The 18,050-nt window shown below is 38.7% G+C and overlaps 2 protein-coding genes across 13 annotated transcripts in view; one reads left to right on the forward strand and one right to left on the reverse strand.

Annotated features, from left to right (window-relative positions):
- TTR (transthyretin) overlaps nt 1-18,050 on the reverse strand; it is a 1,143,467-nt gene that overhangs the window by 467,102 nt on the left and 658,315 nt on the right. The window contains exon 1 of one of the 11 annotated variants that reach the window (XM_050768295.1): nt 13,232-13,235. The exons of the other annotated variants lie outside the window; for them this stretch is intronic. The gene's annotated coding sequence lies outside the window, so the exon portion shown is untranslated. Of the gene's footprint in view, nt 1-13,231; nt 13,236-18,050 lie in introns of those variants that run through there. 11 annotated transcript variants of the gene reach the window in all.
- DSC2 (desmocollin 2) overlaps nt 717-18,050 on the forward strand; it is a 37,229-nt gene continuing 19,895 nt past the window's right edge. For both annotated transcript variants that reach the window (XM_050768265.1, XM_050768266.1), the window contains exons 1-7: nt 717-1,244; nt 9,868-9,952; nt 11,230-11,429; nt 12,390-12,509; nt 13,931-14,086; nt 15,876-16,020; nt 16,945-17,111. In XM_050768265.1, coding sequence (XP_050624222.1) covers nt 1,176-1,244; nt 9,868-9,952; nt 11,230-11,429; nt 12,390-12,509; nt 13,931-14,086; nt 15,876-16,020; nt 16,945-17,111 — 942 coding nt within the window. In that variant the 5' untranslated portion in view covers nt 717-1,175. The remainder of the gene's footprint in view (nt 1,245-9,867; nt 9,953-11,229; nt 11,430-12,389; nt 12,510-13,930; nt 14,087-15,875; nt 16,021-16,944; nt 17,112-18,050) is intronic.

The following is an 18,050-nucleotide window of genomic DNA, read 5'->3' on the forward strand; positions in this document are numbered from 1 at the left end:
GCCTTGTCATTGCTTTCTGAAGAGCCAAAAGAACACAGCGTTTATATCTTAATCTTCCAGATTATGTTCTGCAATAATTCGTTTAGTTTAAGTGGACTTCAAATAAAAATGTAAATTATCCCATTCTTATTCATTTCTCACCATGAACTCTGGTTTTCATGGTAGTAAAGAAGGTGAGAACTCTCCACTAGATGTTCAGGAGTCCGGTATAGGAAATAAGTTATAACTTTATTTGTGATCAGGGATGTTCTTGGAGAAAATCAGTAACATACGTGTAGCCCACGCCTAGGACCTCAATGGATGCATTTCCCATAGTAATTCACCCTCGATTTTATTATTTTGCAGTCGCCTTGATTCCCTAACTTTACGTATGTATGTACGTATATATGTATTTTTGTCTCTAAATTATGGCGATTGTCTTGTATCATTGTCATGCCAGTAAATTCCTAAAAACACAAGACCCCAAAGAATGGTGCCTCAGATGACTATGATGTCTGAACTGCTTGTGGGTGTGTGTAGGAAATTCACTCCAGTAGAGCATGTAACAGTCTCCTTGGAGTCAACTTTCTATCAGGTGGGCCTCAGGCAGCTGTGACCTAAAACCCAGCCTCTGCGGCTCAGACCTCGCTCTGTAATTGACCCCAGGGCAGGGACCACGGCCGGCGCGGAGGGCAGGGGGCAGGGCGGAGCCGGGGCCGAGCGCGCGCTCAGGAGTGAGTCTTTGTGCAGTCAGGGCTTCTGCTGGGCAGGGCAGGCTGTTAATCTCGCCTGGCGGACACCGGGGCGTGGTGGGGGGGGAGATGGCCCTTATAGGTGGCGTCCGCTGGTGAGAAACACCTTGCGCAGGTAAAAGGGTGGCGGCGAGAGGGAGTTCCCACCCATGGCTTTCTTAGAGAAATGAAGTCTTAAGTCTTAAACAGGCAACAAGGAGGGGCCGTTCGGTGTCTTTTGGACGCGCCAGGAGCCCCACCCTCCGCCAAAGGAAAAGCCCCTTGGATGAGAGGCAGGCGCTTCAGAGAAGCTGAGAAAAGCGCGTCTCCGCGCGCGCCACCTCCTCCGCCTCGCGCTCCTCCTGAGCAGCGGGCCCAGCCTGTGCCCCGGCCGCGGTCCTCGCCCCGCCGAGCCCTCCTACCCCGGCCCGACGCTCGGCCCGCGATCTGTCCCGAACCCTCTCCATGGCGGCAGCCCGCCCCTCCGGCTCCTGGAGCGGAGCCCTCTGCCGGCTGCTCCTGCTGACCCTCGCGGTGAGTGCAGCAGCGGTCACCGCTCCGGGGAAGGGGGTGATCGCCTGGGGTACGGAGGAAAACTAGGGGAACGGGGATAGTTGGGGGTGGCGGGGAAAAGCTGGGGTGAAGGGGCCTCTGGGTGGCTAGAAAATGGAGTTGGCGGGGGTGGGGAAGGGCAGATAGGAAGAGGATCGCGACCTGGGAGTTGGATCCCCAAGGGGAGGGAAGGTGTCTCCAGTAGATGTAATCAGCGCACTCAGGCGGGAGCGGGCCGCCTTCGCCCAGGCAAAACCGTGGCCCCTGGGTACGCGCCGGGGAGCTGGGTGCGCCGGGGCTGGGGGTGCGCCGGGGCGGGGGTGCGCCGGGGCCGAAGTGCGCCGGAGCGGTCCAGCTGCGCCTCTGGCACATTCTCCGGGAATGTGCGGCCCCCTCTGCCTCAGCGCCTGCCCAGGCCACGGAAAGGGGAATCGCTGGGCGGCCGGGACGGAGCGCGAGTGTCCTTGGGTGAAAAAGGGAACTGCTTGCCTTTCTGGGAATTGCTTACTCTGGGAGAAGGGCGGGGGGAATTGGCGATGGGGGAGGGGATCTTGACCCTCTGCTCCTGAAGACTGTGGACGGGCGGGCTGTAGGTGAACATTTGTACAGTTTCAGTGGTTTCTTAACGTGCGAGGCTTCCGTTCCCTAAATCTTTGGAGGAAGGAAGGGTCTTTCTGATTTCTTGTCCCCAGAGGCGACTCGATTTTTCTGCTCACCACTGGCTCCCCGCGCCACCACCCCTTGCCCCAGATTCTTTCCCCCTTTAAAGGGCACTACAGCAATGACCCTACCCCTTCCCAGAGCTGGGAGCCTAAGTGTTTGGCCTTATTTGGGGCGGGACAGCCCCACTCCCAGGCTGGACAGATAGGATCTGGTTGGAGGCCTGAAGACACAGAAAGCCAATGCCGGGAGCAGCCTCTGGGGAATGTGGGATATAAAAAGTCTGATTGGACTTTTCCTGGCTTCCTGGAAGACGAAGCAATTCGACAGGTGTGGAAAAGTGCTCCTTGCCTTGAGCAAAAGGCATTGGGTGCCAATCAACCTTGAAGGAAAGAGGGAGGAACCCGGAAGGCTAATTCCCACTGGGAGAAGGGAACTGGGGGCTGAAATATTCGTATACTTTCCCCTTCTCTTCGGGTCTCATTTCGCAGTAGAGTTCCACATTTTAAAATCACGAATTGGTAATTGTTACGACTATTAGAATGTCTTTCTCGAAGAGCTGAATGGACTTCAAACCCTTAACTAAATTCCCAGGGCATATTAATAATATAGAAAGGGCCAAGTACACAGCCAGTTAACATTTTACAGATGAGGAAACTAAGAATGGAATAAATAACGGTAAGAACATATGTTGATGAGTAAGAAAGAAATTTTCATTGGACTCCTAATAAAATTGCGATTTCTTTTAAAACCACTGGCCGTTATTCTTGAAAGGAAAAGGCATGCACAGACACTGGCAATGGGTAGTAGCATCGCCCTGCATATACCTGCAGATAGAGCTTTCTGTGTGTCATCTCAGATTCTGTTTAGGAGAAGGTGGGGTATCAGTGAGTGGGGTAGGAAGTGTGCTGGCCCTGGCTACACTCTCATTCTGCTGGTTTTTGCTCTGTGCACGTCTGTGCAAACCCCTGCCAACCTCAACGTGGCTGTTGTGGTTGTGAGTCTCAAGTGTGAGAAATGTGTAAATACTAAGTGTAAGAAATTATTAAGCAAGAATGATTTTAGCTGGGCATGGGGTGTGCGCCTGTGGTCCAAGCCACTGGAGAGAGGCTAAGATGGGAGGATCGCTTGAACTTGGGAGGTCCAGGCTGCAGTGAGCCCTGGTCATGCCAATGCATCCCAGCCTTGGTGACAGAGTGAAATCCTGTCTCAAAAATTGGGGAGAAATGACTTTGGGAGGGGGGTAGGATTCTTTACATTACCTCCTTCCCATATATCCAAGTAATCCTTCATCATTCCACAAATCAGCTTCTCCTCACTTCCTAATGTTTCTTCAAACCACACCTGACTTAGCCACTTGAACTCTGTCTTCTGCTAACCACATAATAAAGCTTCTCTCTCTCTGAGATCACTGGCTCTCCTGTGCTAAATCCAAATGACTCATTCTTTATATGGTTCCACCTTGTAGCTTTTGCCCTTATTCTTGACACTCATTCTCCTTTTTTTTTTAATCTTTCTGACCACTCAGGGTCTGACTCTCTACCTAGTGTCTTGTCTTTTTCTTCTTTTTTGTCTTGTCTATTTTTTTTTCTTTTTTTGGTTTGGTAAAAATGATATAACCTGAGATTTACCCTCTTAACGCATTTCTAAGTGTATTGTATTGTTAATTATAAGCACAATGTCATATAGCAGATCTCTAAAACTTTTTCATTTTCCATAACCACACTTTTATATCCATTGAACAGCAAATCCCTGTTTCCCCTACCCTCCGTCACCTGGCAACCACCATTCTGTTTTCTGCTTCTATGAGTTTGACTGCTTTTTCCTCCACTCTTAAATGCTGGTGTCTCTTGATGCTCTGTTCTAGGCCTTGTCCTTTGGAATCTACCGTCTTTCCCTAGGGCATTTAATCCACTTTTATAGCTTAAAATATCACACAGTTGCCAACATACACTAAATTAATATTGCTAGTTCAGATGTCTTCGTTGAACAATAGTCCTTTGTATCACTCTACTGACTGTGATGTGTGACACATTTTTTATCTTCCCAAACAATGTTGTTTTTCTTTTAGTGTCCTGTATTTCAATATGTGTCAGTACCATATGCCTGTTCCTCAAGTAGGAAGTCTGAAAGCTGTTTGTTTTTTCTTTCTCACAGCTCCCCTTCCTTAATCCATCAAGTTCCATTAAATCTACATTCAAAGACAGCTCATGGGTCTATTCACTTGTATCTGTCACTTCTGCTATTACAAATAATGTCACAATGAATAAACTTGAATGTATGTCATTTCATATATGGGCAGGTGTATCAGTAGGACAGATTACCAATAATGGGATTTACAAATAAAAGTGTAAATTAGGCCAGGTGCAGTAGCTCACGTCTGTAAATCTCAGCACTTTGGGAGCCTGAGGTGGGAGGATCACTTGAGCTCAGGAGTTCAAGACCAGACTGGGCAACATGGCAAAAACTCCTCTCTACAAAAAATACAAAAATTAGCCAGGCATGGTGGTGCATGCCTATAATCCCATCTACTTGGGAGGCTGAGGTGGGAGGATCACTTGAACCCAGGAGGTGGAGGTTTCAGTGAGATCGCACCACTGCACTCTGTCAAAAAAAAAAAAAAGTGCTTAATTTTGTTAGATTTTGTCCTTCTCTCCGTAAATGTTGTATATTACTTGACAGAAAACTATTTTATGATAGATGTCACATGATCGAGGATATATATATATATATGTGTAAAGATAAATTGAATCTATGCTTCATTCAGAACACCACAGAAAATTCCAGAGATGAAAGATTTAAATGTAAAATATGATTCCCTACAGATAATAGAAGAAAACATAATAAATTGTTACATAAATTTGGAGCCCACGAGGCCTAGTTATGACTTAGATTTCGAAAGCCAATTTATCACAATTGAGAAAATCAATTATATGAGAGTACATATATACATACTTCTTCATGGCGAAAAAACAACTCTAACCAACCAAAAACACCACAAGCAAAGTCAAAAGGTGATTGATAAACTGGAAAAAATATTCTTAAGTCATATTTAAAAGGTTAATCTAATACATAAAGAGCTCTTGTAACTCAAGAAGAAAAAGTGCAACATAGATGTAACAGTATCCATAAAGTAGTAAAATGGCTCTTAAGTTATAAAAATATGTCAACCTCACTCATAATAAAATATGAATAAAAATTGCATTGAAATGCCATTTCACACTTGACAAACACCCAAAAGTTCAACAACATGCTATGTAGGCAAGAATGTGGTTGACTCATAAATTGTTGGTGGGTGTAATAAAAGGTTACAACTTTTCGGGACTTTATGCAGTCATATAGAATGCAAATACAAATTGTTTTACCTCTTTTCTAATACCTGTGCTTCAAATATCGTTCTATTCATATGCCAGTACCATATTCATTTAATTGTTGAGATTTTATGATTTGTAATATCTGCTAGGGTTGATAGCCTTTCATTGCTTTTCAAAAAATAATTTTCCTATCTTAATTTTTTATTTTTTCCTTATGGCTTTTTAAATCAGCTTGTTTAGTTCCAGAGAAAATTTTATTGAGGTTTTTATTAGTATCAAAAATTTGTAATTTAACTTAGCAAGAATTGATATAGATACGCTATTGATTTTTGTCTTTCTTTTTTTGCAAGTGTACTTTTCTGCCCTGCAGAAATGTTTTCAGGTTTCCTTCAAATAGGCTTTACATGTTTCTTGTTAAATTTACTCTTGGCATTTCAACTTTTAATTGCTTTTGAAAATGATTTCTTTTTTTTTGAGACTGAGTCTTGCTCTGTTGCCCAGGCTAGAGTGCAGTGGCCCAATCTCTGTTCACTGCAAGCTCCACCTTCTGGGTTCACACCGTTCTCCTGCCTCAGCCTCCGGAGTAGCTGGGACTACAGGTGCCTGCCACCATGCCTGGCTAATGTCTTTTTTTTTTTTTTCGTATAGGGATTTTTAATAGAGACAGGGTTTCACCGTGTTAGCCAGGATGGTCTCGATCTCCTGACCTCGTGATTTTCCTGCCTCGGCCTCCCAAAGTGGAAAATGATTTCTTATATTATCTGACTGGTTTTGTTTATGGGTATAAAGACTAATGATTGCCATATTTTCATGGTTATTTCTGCTTCCTTACTTAAGTCTCTTCTTGTTTTATAGTAATGTATTGGTTGATTTGCTTGGGTTTTCCAGGTAAACAGTCATATCAAATGCAGAGTTTTTTTTTTTTTTTTTTTTTACATCTTCCTATCTAATATCCTTCTCTTGCAAATATACCTTTAATATAATGTAAACTATATATGGTGACCTTGGAAAGCCTATCTTGTTTCTGAGTTTAATTGGATGCTTCTAGTGCTTTCCCATTTGTGTTGTTATAATTTATAAAGATCGCATTGCAAAAGTACTTATCAATTCTTATTTTTTGAGACTAAAAAAAATAAGAATGGTTATTGAATTTGGTCAAGTGCCTTTCCGCATCTATGATGGTGATCACATGTCAAGCCTTCTTTAAATTCATGGCTTGAAGTTTCTGGACCAAGCAAAAGATGTGAGTGTGGATCACAGATCCACGCAAGGGCCGGTTTACTTCTGGCTCAAATTTGTAATGAGGATTTAGCATTAGGGTCCCAGATTAATGTGGAGTGGATCCTCTTAGATTTTAGGTGGGCCCTGTGCTTTGATTTCATTCTCCTCTCCAGAGGCCAACAAAGCAGAGTCAGATCTTTGCAGATCAGAAGTTGTTCCTGAGTTCCTCTTACCACTCTGTGTTCCAGCTTTATCTTCAGTTTTTGGCCTAGCAGTTGCTTGCTATTGTAGTAGCTCTTTGATGCTTTAGGATGTTTGAAAAATGTTATGCATCATTTTTAATCAGTTTTGGCATAGGTTTTTCTTAATTACCTAACCTGTTATTGTTGGAAATGACAGTTATTTCCATTCTCCACATTGGACAGATCTATCACATTCAAACATAAAGCTGCTTACTTAATTTATTTGCTTAAAGTAAGTCTTTGTTTCTTATTATCATTGGGAAAAAAGATCCATGTACTTTGCTAATGCCGTTCAAAATTTGGCCCACACCCACTTCTTTGAGCCCATGTTAAACTTCTGCCCCCGCTCTGGTACACATATCAACCATTCCCGATTTCTTCTTCAGGTCTGTGCCATCTCTGGGCCTTCACATATGCCATTCTTTTGTTTGCAGCATTTAAGCTCTGCCTCCTCTTAGCCTATCTCGCTTGTAGCCGCTCTTCAGGTGACCTCACCCGGCTTTTAGACATCACTATTTCCTCTGCTCTCCTGTAGCTCCCTGTACTTCCTTATCATTACATTCGTCTTACTTTGTTGAAATTACAAATATGTCTTACTCTTAGACTGAATGTTTCATGAGCACCATGTTTACTGCTCTGTATGTGGTACATAATACACATTCAATAAGTATTTGTTGAATTCATGCATGAATGGATGGGTGTCCAAGATACTGTTATTCAAAGAATTGTCGTAATCCAACCATTTTTCATCTTCTCCATCATTATTACCTTAGCCCAAGTAACAATTACCCCAGTCTTAGATTCCTGCTGTAGTCTCCCCATCAGTCTCCTGGCTTCCACTCTTATTCTTCTATAACCTATTTTCCACATAACTAGTAGAGTGATTCTGTATAAATACAGTTTATGCGAGTCCACAGCTTCATCATGCTGTTGCCTCTCTTTGCACTCAGAACAAAATCTGTACTCCTTACCATGACCTTTTCGACCCTACATCATATGCCCTTGACTGTCCTTTTGTTTTCTTCTCCTATCACTCTTCCCTCACTGTGCTCTGCTACTGTGACCACCTTGTTCCTGCAATACACAAGTCTCCTTCCAGGGTCTTTACTCTGGTTCTTGCCCCACCTGGAAGACTCTTTCCTAGTTCCTCACTTCATATACACTCAGGTATTCTTGTTGTCACCCTCTCTCCCTGCTTTATTTTTGTCATGACATTTATCTCTTGCTGCCTTGGCATTGTGTGACATTTGTGCATTTGTGTATTTCTTTTGCTTATTATCATGTAATCTTTCTGAGGCAAGGACTTGGCTTTGTTCACGGCTTTCGCCATTGAATCTGTTTAGCACTTAGGAAGCAACCAGTAAATGTTGGTTGAATGAATAAGTGAATGTATTCTTCCAATCACCTTTAGCTGGAATCTTCAGAATCATCTGATTCTACTCCTATTCTCTCTTGGCTATGCAGCCAGTGAAAATTCTTCATATCATTTAATTTCCAGTTCAAAATGAATGTCTTTATTGTGTCTCTCCCAACACTCCAAATGAAACACAACCTCTGCTTTATTCGATCCTTCAAGTGTAATTAAAACTGGATAATCAAAGGGTCTTTAATATATATTAAAAATAAACATTTCCATCCAAATTTTGATGATTTTAGTTTATGTTTATAAACTTTGTAAGTAACAGTGTAAATGCTAGTTAACTGTCTTGCTTTTGGTCAAAGATGTTTGTAAAACTAGAAAAAAAGAATGTGAATCTTTGAGAAACATCCATTGTAAAGTTTCAGTCAGAACAAAATTAAATTTCAGTGTGTTTATGTATACGTTGCATTGGACTTGGTTCACCATGAATCACTAAACCATTAAAAAAATTTAAGTAAATTATTTTGTAAAATGAACTTAACTTTTATTTATGAGAAGATACACCTTCAAAATAATTGTATATTTCAAAGTTATGTGCCTATCGTGTGGAGTAACACATAAATACTCTCCACATCACTTCATGGCAACAAGTTAATGTTTGTCTTTAAACAGTTTGAAACAGTTTGCTGCCTCAGTAAATCTGGTTTTCTTTTTCCTATGGATATACCTGTGCTGCCTTCCTGATAGTTTTCAACACTCTCTCACATAGGCTGTTGTTGGATCGTCACTGTATGCACTGAGCTAATCAGTGAAGTTATTACATCCATTTTACAGTATAGGAAACAAAGCTGAAGAGCATACATAATTCTTTGAGTTTACAAGCTTTTTGCAGGAGGAAGCTAGAACTCAGTATGTTTTTTTATTCTTCCCCTTGATATACTTTTGTCTTGATTTCTTTCTCCAAAATGTTTTTATTTTGATAATTATATAAAGTGATTTATAATTATATAAATCACATATAATTATAGAACTAGAAATACCCTATGACCCAGCCATCCCATTACTGGGTATATACCCAAAGGATTATAAATCATGCTGCTATAAAGACATATGCACACGTATGTTTATTGCAGCACTATTCACAATAACAAAGACTTGGAATCAACCCAAATGTCCATCAGTGACAGACCGGATTAAGAAAATGTGGCACATATACACCATGGAATACTATGCAGCCATAAAAAGGGATGAGTTCGTGTCCTTTGTAGGGACATGGATGCAGCTGGAAACCATCATTCTCAGCAAACTATCGCAGGAACAGAAAACCAAACACCGCATATTCTCACTCATAGGTGGGAATTGAACAATGAGATCACTTGGACATGGGAAGGGGAACATCACACACTGGGGCCTATTGCAGGGAGGGGGCAGGAGGGAGGGATGGCATTGGGAGTTATACCTGAGGTAAATGATGAGTTGATGGGTGCTGACAAGTTGATGGGTGCAGCACACCAACATGGCACAAGTATACATATGTAACAAACCTGCACGTTGTGCACATGTACCCTAGAACTTAAAGTATAATTTAAAAAAAGACTACAAAAAAAATAAATTCATGTATTTCTGTTTAATTAAATATTTTAAAATTAATATTTAATTCGTGTAGTCAATCAATTGTAATATAATTAACATTTATATAAGTATTACATGCTTTTTTGTGTATATAATATATAAATTTATAATTTATATAAATGGTATACACATTAAAGGTTTCTTTTTATGCATATTTGATTTTTTTCATTTTTTAGATTTTAATATTTGCCAGTGATGCCTGCAAAAATGTGACATTGTATGTTCCCTCCAAACTAGATGCTGAGAAACTTATTGGTAGAGGTAAGGAAGCCCTAAAATTTGTAATAAATCCTGATTTGCTCTGGTAAATATACACCATGGAATACTATGCAGCCATAAAAAGGAACGAGATCTTGTCCTTTGCAGGGATGTGGATGGAGCTGGAAGCAATGATCCTCAGCAAACTAACACAGGATCAGAAAATCAAACACTGCATGTTCTCACTTATAAGTGGCAGCTGAGCAATGTGAACATGTAGACACAGGGTGGGGAACAACACACACTGGGGCTTGTTTGGGGTTCTGGGAGAGTGAGAGCATCAGGAGAAATAGCTAATGCATGCTGGGTTTAATACCTAGATGATGGGTTCATAGGTGCAGCAAACCAACGTGGCACGTGTTTACCTATGTAACAAACCTGCACATCCTGCACATGTACCCTGGAACTCAAAATAAAATAAAAACACTCACACACAAAATAAACCCTGATTCACTGTGATATTTTAAAATTAGTGTAATTTTTAGAATGATAACTCCGCTGGAACTAGTAGATAAAACTAACGTAGTATATTATCATTTGTAATACATGTGGTGTCATTCTAATGAAAGGAATATTGTTATTTTTGGAAAACATGATTATACGAAGTTGATAAAAATATTTCACTTGAGTAATAATTATTAACATTTACATTAGAGGAAAGATAAAGACATTTAACATGCCTCTAAAAAATTGGCAAATAGTATTGAAAATATTTTTTTTAGTTTAAAGGTACTGTTTTTGGATTTTTATTCTTAAAGATTTCACTCTGTATTGTACTTACTTTCACATATTATTTTTTATCAATTAAATTATCTCACATAACTGTGAGAAAAGATCAAACCAATGATAGCATAAAATGTGATGACTGCTTGGCAATAGATGTAAAGAATTTAGTAATAGTTCCGTTTAGTAAATGCAGATTTTAGCTGCCAGATTCTGTGTAACTTCAGGTGTACTTAGGTATTACTCTATGGCTGATTTCTGTTGATAAAGAAAACACTTTTTTGGTTTTGATTTAAATATTCAAACACTGGACTTCACATATGTTTACTTCAGAGCAAATGTCTCTTCTTTAAGAGAATGTTAAGTAGGTATTAGAAGTGATGTACGTGTTTAAGCACAACTTAATACACCATACAGTTTTATGTGTCCTTGCAAAAATTTACAAGTGCCAGTATAATTAATTTTAAGTTTTTGGCTCTCCCCACATGCATACATTACTGTTAAAACTATATCCTATGTTTTACTTTAAAAATGATTGCTGTGCATATTTTCTACAGTTAACCTGAAAGAGTGCTTTACAGCTGCAAATCAAATTCATTCAAGTGATCCTGACTTCCAAATTTTGGAAGATGGTTCAGTCTATACAACAAATTCTATTCTATTGTCCTCGGAGAAGAGAAGTTTTACCATATTACTTTCCAACACTGAGAACCAAGAAAAGAAGAAAATATTTGTCTTTTTGGAGCATCAAACAAAGGTATACAAGGCTACATAAATGAAGAAATGATGTCTTTTCTTCAGACATAATTGACATTGCCAGGGAAGATATGAAATCAGAAAGGATATGGTATAGTTTGGCTTCAAAAAGAATGAAAACCATGAGTCAGCTTCACGGTGTTTAAAAGGAAAAGGGCTGTGCAACATGGTTCATTCGGGTTGTCATTCCTTTTCTTTTGGGACATAAAATAAGAAATTGGGATAAGGTACAGCATGGGAATGTGAGATTAGACACAAAGCGCATTTTTTTTTTTGAGCTTTACCGTAGAATGGATTTCTAACAACAAGTTTTGAAACTCTGGATAAAGAAAAGAAAATATTTTCTTTTTTTTTTTGCATTCATTTTAGCATAACCCGTGGTCTTAAAACATGATGATTATTTTAGGAGGAGGTTTGGACCACATGCATGCTATTGTGTTGTGACACCCAAGATCAAAATAATTTTTATTCAACCATTAGCCATTCCTCACTGCAGCAGTTTGAGAGTTGTCACCGTGTTTCTCTCCTCATTCTGACACAGATCTCTCTGTTGGTTCCCTGGCTCTGCCTAGTTGCTGGTGAGTGGAAGTTGCTTGTGCTAAATTTAGAAGGGTGCATACACACTTATTTTCTTTGCATATCTCTCTCCCCTGTGTTTGCATGGCAATGTGGCAACAGTAATTTTTTTTTCAGTTTTGCTTCTAGGCTTCCAGTTCCATCTCTCTTTCTTCCATATTTCCACCAAATCATTTTCCCAAGAGGATTGTTGTGATAACAGTTAGGACAGTTACTTCTTCATTATCTTTTTGCAGTGTTGATGTTTAGTTTGGTTTTCAAACACTCCCATGGTCTCACCCCTCCCCAGCTAATCCTCATGAGAGGAGAAAGATGTGTCATTGTTTAATGTTTGAGAATAAAGTAGTCATTGACTTTATTATTTTTTCCTGTCTTATGAATTGAGGTCCTAAAGAGAAGACAAACTAAAGATACAGTTCTAAGGCGCACCAAGAGAAGATGGGCTCCCATTCCTTGTTCGATGCTAGAAAATTCCTTGGGTCCTTTTCCACTTTTCCTTCAACAGGTACAGTTTTCTTTCTTTCTGCTGTGGAAGTCTATAGTTTCCATCACTTACCATTATGACACTGAGTATGAAGTTATTTATAATAGTTGTGTATAAATATATGAGTGAATGAGTACGTGTATAATATGTTTCCATACAAGGGTATAAATATATCTCTTTATACTTGCATATACTTTTGTTCAGCTTGCAAAGGCCATCATAAAACTGTAGCACTCAAACACATGGTTCCTTAATGAATTATCATATCAGCAAGGGTATCGCCAAGCCTAGGAATAGCCTAGAAAACCCGAAACTCTTTCATAATAAAGGAGAAAATTGGATGAAAGTCCAAATGCCACGAAGGAGGAAGACACATAGGCCCTTCTATCTTTCTATTTCTTGTTCTTGAATCTACATCTGAAATCACACTGGATCTACATTTTTTTCTTTCTCTCTCTCTCTCTCTTATTTTTTTTGTAGTGATGAGATCTCACTATATTGCTTAGGCTGGTTTTGAACTTCTAGGCTGAAATGATTCTCCCATCTCAACCTCCCAAAATGCCAGGATTACAAGCATGAGCTAAGCATGCCTGGCTCTTTTTCTCTGTCTTTTTAAAATTTTCAGTAGAAACTCCAGCAAGCCTTCTTGTCTTCTTCCACTACTAGTGGCTACTACATTCAGTCTATGACTTTGGTTTGTTTTCCCTCAGTTCTTGACATACCAAGGGAGAATCCTTTTTATACCCCACCAATAAGTTTAATACAGCTGAGAGAAGAGCATATTAAAATTGAGAAATCTTTAGAAAACAGTTGTGTCTGTTATCCTGATATAAAGATAGTCAGGATGTTACTGAGTGGATGAACACAGCTTGGAGGAAATTTGCTTTTTGAATCAAAAATCAGAATATTACACATTCCAAAATATTATTCCATTTCTATTCTCACTCATATTTTTTTTTCCACTCAGTTCCTATAAGGAAGATGTTGGCAAAGAACAAAAAACTCATTAAGGAAATTATTGTCCACATTTTTGCCCTGCAGACAGTACACTTTAAACCCTATTCTTAAATGTTACGTTACATATAATAAAAACTCAGTTTTTTAAAACATTGACAACAGAATAATTTTCCATGCTCAGAATACTTTGCTTTCTAAGACAGGAAAAGTCTCAAGTGTTTTTTCCATGTATAGACACCATCTATCCTGTCAAATATTCCCTTAGTTATTCTGGAGAACTAAGATGCACTACATTATTTTACTCATGCCTTGCTCTTAAAATTTCTCAATTGGACTTTCTTATTCTGTTTTTTTTTTATATATACATAATAATAATAAGGGCAATTATTTAAACTAATAAAATGGCAATGAGATTTCATAAATACATAGATGAAAGTTCTGCTGAAGTAAAGATTTGTCTCATGTATATATTATCTACTTTCTAGGTTCAATCTGACACAGCCCAAAACTATACCATATACTATTCCATAAGAGGTCCTGGAGTTGACCAAGAACCTCGGAATTTATTTTATGTGGAGAGAGACACCGGAAACTTGTATTGTACTCGTGCTGTAGATCGTGAGCAGTATGAATCTTTTGAGGTAAAGTCTACAATGTGTGTACTGTATTTTTTTTTTTTTTTTTGAGACGGAGTCTTGCTCTGTCCCCCAGGCTGGAATGCAGTGGCGCGATCTCAGCTTATTGCAAGCTCCGCCTCCTGGGTTCACGCCATTCTCCTGCCTCAGCCTCCCGAATGGCTGGGACTACAGGCGCCCGCGTGTGTCCTGTATTAGTAATGATGATGCTTGGCCATTTTATCTCTCATTTGCAATTCATTTAACCTTTTCTGTTTTCTGAGTTTATCACCAGTGCTCTGGCTACTCCCTAATAGCACAGAATTGACTTGAAACAAAAAATATTTTTATGGAATAAATAATATTACATTCCATTAGATTGTTCCTGGTATTATGGTTTTACTATTTATTTTTTCCCCCACAAAAGTACCACTTTGAAGAACAGTTTTTTTTTTTTTTTTTTTTTTTTTTTGAGACAGAGTCTGCCTTAGTCACCCAGGCTGAAGTGCAGTGGTGTAATCTCTGCTCACTGCAATCGCTGGCTCCTGGGTTCAAGTGATCCTCCCACCTTAGCCTCCTGAGTAGCTGGGATCACAGGCGTGCGCCATGATGCCCAGCTAACTTTTTGTATTTTTAGTAGAGATGGGGTTTCACCATGTTGGCCAGGCTGGTCTCAAACTCTTGACCTCAGGTGATCTGCCCATGTCGGCCTCCCAAAATGCTGGGGTTACAGGCCTGAGCCACCGTGCCCAGCCAAGAACAGTTACTTAGTTGGCACACAAAAATCTGTGAACCTCTTTATAGTATGGAGATACCATAGGAGGTAAATGAGGCTCAGTCATTAAGTAAACCTCAGTACCTTGGCAAAGGGAGAATGTTAGTTTATGGGGAGCAGGTAGGGAGTGTGACAGTGCTTACCTAAGCTTACTCAGTCCTTTAATCATCTGGTTAACTTCCTTTGCTGGAAAGCGAGTTAATATGAAAAAATTTAACCTAATGCTGGTTTGATTTCCCAACAGGACTTGGTCATTTTGCTTAAGTTGGTTTTAATTATTTTATTTCTATTTTGGATGAATTAATTATTCATTAGAAGAACAAATCAATCAAATAAGATAGGCAAACTTTGAATAAAGTATTTAGGTTTAGAATTGCCATGGCCTGGCCTTCTAAGTACCTAGGATGTTCTGGCCTTTTTATGATAGCTGTTATGAGAAAATCGGTATTGAAATTCATATTGTAAAAACAAAAAAATTAAACTGTATTCCACCACAATTTACCACCATTCATTTGCTTCATTTCTGATTCACACTTTTTAAATTAAAAATTCTTTTGAAAAGACCTACCCAAATGTAACCATTGATATGCCTACAGTCCTCATTAGTTGAAAATAGGATAATATCCCCGTTATATTGGGATCCTACAGGATCCCAAGTTCAGAAGGATCCAGAAAGTTGTATTTAAAATCCATGCACCTGAACCTTTCAAACAAAGCAAAACAAAAAAGTCTTCAAGGCTGTTTGGGAAAATAACAGTAAAAATTGTTACACTCATGAACAACAGCATAGCAATAATGAAGAAACTAAAATTATCTTTGATAAATTTAAACAGGTAAATTTAAACATAAAATGCTATATTAAATCATGAAATTAGGCACCTCTTTGGCATTAAAATCATATCCATATCCCAAAACAATAACAAATGGTGAGACTCACACTGTAATTCTGAACAGTCTCCAAATTAAAGCCAAAGTGAATTTGAAGCATACCTCATTTTAAAGATTATTTTCATTTTTCTCCTTATTTTACTCTTTTCACAGATAATTGCCTTTGCAACAACTCCAGATGGGTATACTCCAGAACTCCCATTGCCCCTAATAATCAAAATAGAGGATGAAAATGATAACTACCCAATTTTTACAGAAGAAACTTATACTTTTACAATTTTTGAAAATTGCAGAGTGGGTGAGTGCCTCCTTAAACAATATATGGCAAATTAACTGTGTTTCAATTCATACATTTAGTTTCACTATGTCCATTGGGAAGCAGCGTATGCCAGCGGCAAGAATAATGGACTCTGGGTGGAATTTTACTCTGCGTTTCACTAGCTGTGTGACCCTGGGCAAATTTCCTAATCTTGGCAAGTCTAATTTCTTCATCTGTAAAATGGGTTATCAGTATGCCAGATTGTTAAGAAGATTAAGGGAAGCTCAATACACAGCGAATGCCAAGCACAGTGTCTATCAAATAGGAGTGGATAAATGTTACGCTGTTGTCCTATGGAAGGATGGATGTAAGAGAACACAACCCAAAAAGAATAAGTCTTTCATTAATTGGAGATGTAGTCTTAAAGATATGTATGGATGTTCTCTAGGATTAAATGATGGCCAGTATTCTGGGCGTGATTATTAAAGTCACTGAGAATAATACAAGCATTTTCTCAGTCCTGTGAAAATGGTCTGTTTTAGCTAAAAGTCAGAATACAGTTTTGGAGATTTTCTCTAGAAAGGTCTAAGTGAACCATGCAGTTTTAGAGAAAACTGACTCCTATGATCAATCTATGCACAGGCTTACAAACAGAGAAAGGTTATAGAATAACCAGAATTGTTTAGCCTGAAAATACGTGGAGGGACAGTACCAACATTTATAAAATCATACATTAAATACAGTAAATATGAATATGATCACCCAATTCGAAAATGCTAATATGCCAGAATATTTGAAAGGAAGTGATACTGTAAGGAGAGGTCTGTAAATTTATAAAAGCGATGACTTTCCTATGTAATAATGTGGTCCAGAGCTTTTTTGAGGTGGGTGAAGAGGAATGAAATAAAGGGATCATAGAACATGCGAATGTTTTGGAGATTAAAAAGGACTTTTCTTCTGTAGGCACTACTGTGGGACAAGTGTGTGCAACTGACAAAGATGAGCCTGACACGATGCACACACGCCTGAAGTACTCCATCATTGGGCAGGTGCCACCATCACCCACCCTATTTTCTATGCATCCAACTACAGGTGTGATCACCACAACATCATCTCAGCTAGACAGAGAGGTAACGTAAACATTAATAAAACCTGATTATGACGTGGCTATTCAATAGTACCTGTAGATGTGTTTTTGAAAAGTATGTTGTGAATCTTGTTTTAGAAACATTATTATTTTATGTAGGTTAATAGAGATCACTAAATAACCTTGGAGTATGCTGGTTTTGAACTGCTAATTCATTCTTTTATGAATTGTATGTTTCATACAATCAAATTTCCTAATATAAACGTATTTACAGTATCAAAACAAAATGTCAAATATGAAAAGTGAACCTTTTAAATATATGCAGAAATTTGTTATCATCTTTTCAACAATCTCATTTACATTCTACCACTTACATAGATGAAAGGACAGTTTATGTCTCTCTAATCTCTGGTTTCCCATTTTCAATCAACTGCTAGAAATCTTGATTTGGATGTCTGACGGGTACCTAAGATGTAATAAATCTAAAATTTAACTTGTCTTCTTTCTTCTAAACATATTTTCCTTTCTATGTTTTCTAGTTAAAAAGACATTTGTATATTCTTTCTCTATTAATCATTTTCTATTGTCACCTTGGAGTCATGGTCTCCAAATTGTATTTGATGTCTCTTGGCCCACATGAATCACATCACTTCCCAAAGCATGTTTTTACCTCCTAGATTGTTTTATATCTATATTCTGTCTCTTTCTACTGCAATACCCTAGCTTAGTAATTCATTCACTTAGTTATTCAACTATTACCTCCTCCATGAAGCATTATTCATCTAAATTCTTATAGCAATTTCCGTATCCTTATTTACTATATTTATAATCCTTAATCTTAAAATACAGTAATAGATGTTTATCAGGTATTTTATTTGCTTCTTAAATCTTAAATCTTCAGATTAATTTTCTCTTCCTTCCTCTATCCCTCATGGATTAGGGTAGTGGTTCTCAAAAGCTTTAATCTCAAGATCCCTTAACA

Source organism: Macaca thibetana, chromosome 18, assembly GCF_024542745.1.
Source record: "Macaca thibetana thibetana isolate TM-01 chromosome 18, ASM2454274v1, whole genome shotgun sequence".
NCBI classification, from domain to species: Eukaryota; Metazoa; Chordata; class Mammalia; order Primates; family Cercopithecidae; genus Macaca; species Macaca thibetana.